Genomic DNA, 6,000 nt, shown 5'->3' with positions numbered 1-6,000 from the left:
TGAGTGGAAGTTCTCAGCAGATGGATGGGGAGCCAGAAGGGAGATGGAGTGGGAAGGTGGTTTTCCCCTGGAGTCAGGCAGCTCAGCAGCCCGGGCCATCCTCTGGCCGCCCCAACCCAACTCCGTGTCGTTCCGCTGTTTGGCCTGCCAGTGTCTACTGGAGTCTCCTGGTGTGCTCTTCTGCCGGCATGCCCCTCTTGACGTCCTGCTGCTTTTGTGTTTTTCCGCCAGTGCATTCCTCTTGATGTCCAGCTGCATGTGTGTGCCTGCTAGGGTCTTGGGGTTTTTATAAGCACAGGATGGGGGTATGGTGGGCCAGGGTGGTCTTGGGAAATGCAACATTTGGGCAGGAATGCCAGTCTTCACCTACGTCTGTGGGCACAGGCCTGAGGGTGAAGCCCTAGCCAAAGATCATGCCCTTCCCTTCCTAGCACTTCTCTGCCTCCCTCCCAGATCAGTGGGGCCTTTAAGAAGTGATTAGAGCATGAGGGGTACACCCTCATGAATGGGATTAGTGCTTTTACAAAAGGTGCCTGTGGAAGCTTGTTCACCTCCCTCTTTCCAGCACGTGAAGACGCACAGAAGGTGCCACCTACAAAGCACAGAGCCATCACCACACACCAACTCCATGGTGCACCTTGATTATGTACTTCCCAGCCTCCAGAACTGTGAGAAATAAATTTCCACTGTTTATAAATTACCCAGTCTCGGGTATTTTGTTCTAGTAGCGCAAAAGAACTAAGACAGGGCTAAGCATTCAACAGTCTATGTAAGTAGATAATAATTTAGAAATAGATACATTATACACAAAAATGATCCCAGGTGTTTGCTTTTAAATGGTAAACTAAAAGGGTATATTTGTTCATCCTTATCCCTAAATTCAGCTGTAATTGATTTAGAAGTAGCGGACAGTTTAGGGCTAAGTACCAAGACAAGAAACAATGGCACAACACTTAAGAACATAACTTAAGAGGCCAAGCAAATTAAACAGGTGTCATCATTACAATGTCTTTCCTCAATTCAAAATACGTGAACTTCGCCGGGCGCAGTGGCTCACACCTGTAATCCTAGCACTTTGGGAGGCTGAGGCAGGTGGATCGCTTGAGGTCAGGAGTTCAAGACCAGCCTGGCCAATATGGTGAAACCCTATCTCTACTAAAAATACAAAACTTAGCTGGGTGTGGTGGCAGGCGCCTATAATCCCAGCTACTCGGGAGGCTGAGGTAGAATAGCTTGAATCCAGAAGGTGGAGGCTGCAGTGAGCCGAGATGGTGCCACTGCACTCCAGCCTGGGCAACAGAACAAGACTCTGTCTTGAACAACAACAACAAAAAACTACATGAACTTCTATCTCTCTTTTTAAAAACACACTAGCCTTACAACAAAAATGATTAACTATTGGGAGTGATAAAAAAAATACTCTAAAATTGATTGTGGTGATGTGGTTACATAACTTCACAAAAATACTCAAAACTATTGAATTGTGCATTTTAAGTGGGTGAAGTGTATGATGTGTGAATTGTATCTTAAAGTTGTTATTTTTTAAATGAGTAGCTTTTAAATCTAATGATTTTAAATACTCTAATATTACATTAGGCTTCTCAGGTTTTACTAGATTTCAAAATAGCCAGAAAAACAGTGAAAAGTATATTTTATTGGCATTTAGGCCTAGCGTAGTTCAAGTCAAATAAAATATAACAAAGCAACTTATTTAAGCTAATTGAACATAACATATAAACAATCGTTTCTTAAGTTTCTGTTTTACCATCATATGATTGTGTTCATGCAAGTACAATCATTAAAACTGTCCTCCTAAGCATATATCATAGCACCACCTTTTATTTGCAGTACTTGATATGTAAATTTCATTGTCAAAACATATCTGGCTTTATCAATGTAAACATATTTGCTACAAGTAAACTTTAAAGGTAAAAGCGAATACTAATGAATAAATCAAAATAGAACTGAGCATCACATGATATAATTAAGCAAACATTATATAATACTGTTTCAATAAGAACCACAACTTAATACATTTCACAAAAAGGAAGGAAAAACAAAAAGTAATGTGTAAACTGCCAAAATAGTGTTAAAATACTGAAGGATATAATGTAAAATTTACCTCAGAAAAACAAGGGGAAAACAACAAAACCATGCTGTGAAAACTAAATTTGTTTTAGTAGTTATAACATTTTACTGCAACGACTTACTAAAATGCACTCCAGCAAAACGATTTATTTTCTATCTTCCCTTTTAAAAAAACTATTGGGTTTAGTCACATAAGTTGGGTGTTTTGTGGAAATTTCACATTTATTGTCCGCTGCGGGATTGCTACCCAAAAAAACCTTTCATCTCTAAACCGTCTTTCCAAATAACCAAAAACATTATCATCATGAAAATTACCATTATAAAATCAAATAATTCCTAAACAAATCATAAAAATAAATCTGTCTTAACCTAGTAAGTACAGGAAAAGTGTACATATAAGTGCTGAAAATTACAGAAAAATATTCAATGAATAAGCAAAAATGTTCACATTTATCATTACTATTGTTTTTTCGCTTTCTGGCTAAAATTAAGGAACAAGTTTTTAAAAGGTGAGCAAGGAAATTCAGTGCCACTTTGGGTCTGTCTGCAATATACAAATGAGTTACATCTGTAGTACAAGGCAGACTCTATTTTTATTAAACATAATTAAGTTATAAAGACTTCAAATTTCTAGAACCAGTTATAACACTGTGGTAAGCAAAATAAATTTGTTCTTATTGCTCTCATTATAATTCCAGCTTAATCTACAAATGTGAGCATTTTCCATATGTTGTCTCAAACCATACTGATACAAAAAATATAGAGCAATATCTGTTGGTTTCCACAGATAAATGGAAAAAGGAAAAAATGAAATTTGAATATTATTTCATCTTCTTAAGTGTCTTTAACATGTTTAGCACTTCAAGCAGCACTGGACACAGCAAGTTTCTTCAAGTGATCCATAAATACTTGTAAACTAACATCATCTGTAAGAATAGGTGCTCCAGACTCCTAGAGGAAAAAAAGATTATTTGTTATGATTAAAACATAGGGTGATATCATGGAATTTATACACAACTGTTTAAAATAGACAAGGAAATCATTTGAAATAGAACAATGTCTATGGTCCTATTAATTAAAAAGAATCTAACTGGCCTCCGTCCCTGGTTCCTGGGAGGGAGACTCTACATCCTTAGAATTCCCTGATAATAAGAGTGTTTTTATTCATAGGCTGATGGGATCACACAGGAGTTTATGCTATGAGATGAGATGAATCAGGATGGCCGCTGGTCACCACAAAGACTAACAGTGTAATTAGAGGCTTGGGGCTTTAAAAGAAAGCCTGACCTCCAGACCCTTTCTCCCTAGCATTTTAAGAGAAATCCCAGCTGGAAAGAAGCAAACTCATAATATCATTTTTTACATAAACTATGCTTCTCAAGTTTTCAGGTCATTTTAACTAATTTCTATCGGTTCCAAGTAATTAACAAGAGTTAGGGAAAATTCCTATTTTCCATTTTAATAAAAACTGTGTTGACAGAATGATCTTGGTAACACAGTCCATTAACAATGAAATTTTACTTCAGCAAGAGAAGGTATTTCTAGAAGATTTTTAATCTGAATTTTAAATTTTTCTTCTTATACTCAAGTTCTTATTAATTATAAATATTCAAAGTCCAAAACAGGGAAATTAAGTAATTTCAGCAAATTAATGGCAAATGTGAGATGAGAACTTACAGCTCCTGTGATTCTAGTCTGGCATAGCCACAAATATGCCATAACCTCTCCTGAATAAAGGGAAATCAATTTTATCATATGTTTATTCAAAAGAACTTGAAAGATCTGATAATGAAGGGAGGCAATCCCTTACTGGGATTAAGGGCATAGAGTCTGGAGCCAGAATGCCTAGGCTCAAATTCTGGCTCTGCCACTTCCTACCCATATGACTGAAGAAGTTACTTAAACTATGTCTTAGTTTCCCCATGTGTAAAACAAGGATAATAACAGGACCTATCTTACACAAGTTGTTGTAATGATTAAATGAGTTAAATTCTATAAAGCAAACAGAACAGTACCTAGTACACACAGTAACATACAACATGTTTTAGCTATTTTTATTGTTCCTCCTGTTCAAAAATCTATAACAATGAAATACTTTTCTTTATTCTATATGCATAGCTAACACACAGAAGCACAAGTCTCAAAACTGTAACCTAAACCAGTAACAACCTCATGGCTCTTACTTTTTTCTTCCTGTAACTATGCCTGATTTTATTTTTATTTTACAATGTTTTCCATCTCAAGTCACCCAATCTCAGAGCCATTTCTCCTAGTCAAGACAAAATATATGGATTTCCTAATTTATATACCACAGAGCTCCAGCTTGAAATGATAAATACCAATGCTCAATTCGATTTTATAAAAAATTAGCAGTTAGCTGATCTCACCTTCTCAAATGGACCCTTTTTCTATTTAAAATATATCCAGGATTAGGCAGAAAGGTACAAGCTTTACATTACTTAGTATATGAGGCACTACTGCAACACAGGCCTCCAGCACCGTCACAGAAGTGTTGCAGTGGTGCCCTCTTACGGCCGTTCATGGATAATACTTATCACAGGGTCCTTGATTTCTGACCCCCAAAAAATCCTGTAAGCTATTAGAGTCCATTTATTTTTAGTAAAATTCTTGGTTACTGTTATTTCCCTTAAATGCAATCATCAAATTAACTTGATTAAAAATTCAGAGTCTGGAGTTAGACAGACCTTGGTTAAAATCTAGACCCTGCCACAGTTTAGCTACATGATCTTGCATAAAATACTTAATCTATATGAGCCTCAATTTTCTCTCATGAAATATAGGATTACTAGTATCCACCTTATAAAAGTTAATTAAATGAGAGTACACTAAAAGCATGGTGACTAAAACATAGTAGATTCAATTTATTAGATATTATGATTATTGAAATATTAACATCATTACTCATAAAAATCTTAAGACCTGAGCACTCTTATTTATGCCTGTAATGCCCCTACTTCCAGGCAGTAACAATTACACCTCAGCGTTTAAAATAGGTTTCCTTTCCCATGTTAAATATAAGAAGTGACTTTTTTCCACTGATAGTAGTGAAAACTAACAGCTAACATTTACTGAGTATTACTGTCCATTTCAAGCACATTTTATTAAACTCTATAGACAAGGAAGTGAAAACAAAGAGAAGTCAAGTAACTTGCAGAGTCTGCATTTTCCATTACCAGCCTTCCACCCTTCCAAGATTACTTTTTATAACCTCCCCACCTTTTAGAACTTTTGGACCTGGGATTCAATTTATTTATCTATATTACAAAAACGCTTAACTCCTAGCCACCTCCACAGATTTCCAATATTCTAATCTCTGCTCTCTCCTGTCCAGATCTATTATATTCAATATATGCTATGTTTAAGGTCCTATGGAAAATCAAAAATGAAAATGACAGTTATTGCCTCAAGTAATTAATAATCTAACAGAAGCAATGCCATAAAAAATGGAGGTGGAAAAAGGGACGACAGGACAGGGATATTACATAAATTCAATCATGCACTTGCAGGACGGTGCTATTGGTTTGAATATCTGTCCCTTCCAAAACTCATTTTGAAAATCCCCAATGTGGCAGTATAAAGGTGGGGCCTTTAAGAGGTGACTGGGTCATAAGGGTTCCGCCCTCATGAAACAATTAAAATCTATTCATGGATATTCCCAGGCACAGTGGCTCACACCAGTAATCCCAGCACTTTGGGAGGCCGAGGTGGGCAGATCATGAGATCAGAAGATCGAGACCATCCTGGCCAACATGGTGAAACTCCGTCTCTACTACAAATACAAAAAAAATTAGCTGAGTATGGTGGTGTGCGCCTGTAGTCCCAGCTACTCGGGAGGCTGAGGCAGGAGAATCGCTTGAATCCAGAAGGCGGAGGGTGCAGCAAGTCGAGATC

General features: G+C 37.0%; 1 protein-coding gene across 2 annotated transcripts in view; it reads right to left on the bottom strand.

Moving 5' to 3' along the window:
- Positions 1 to 1,634: 1,634 nt before the first annotated feature.
- SEC23A (SEC23 homolog A, COPII coat complex component) overlaps positions 1,635 to 6,000 on the bottom strand; it is a 73,780-nt gene continuing 69,414 nt past the window's right edge. For both annotated transcript variants that reach the window (XM_063609290.1, XM_055291469.2), the window contains one exon: positions 1,635 to 3,039. In XM_063609290.1, the coding sequence (XP_063465360.1) occupies positions 2,950 to 3,039 (90 nt within the window). In that variant the 3' untranslated portion in view covers positions 1,635 to 2,949. The remainder of the gene's footprint in view (positions 3,040 to 6,000) is intronic.

This window comes from Symphalangus syndactylus, chromosome 9 (assembly GCF_028878055.3).
Source record: "Symphalangus syndactylus isolate Jambi chromosome 9, NHGRI_mSymSyn1-v2.1_pri, whole genome shotgun sequence".
NCBI lineage: Eukaryota > Metazoa > Chordata > Mammalia > Primates > Hylobatidae > Symphalangus > Symphalangus syndactylus.
The sequence above is the reverse complement of the archived record's forward strand: the minus strand, read 5'-3'. Positions and strand labels throughout refer to the sequence as shown.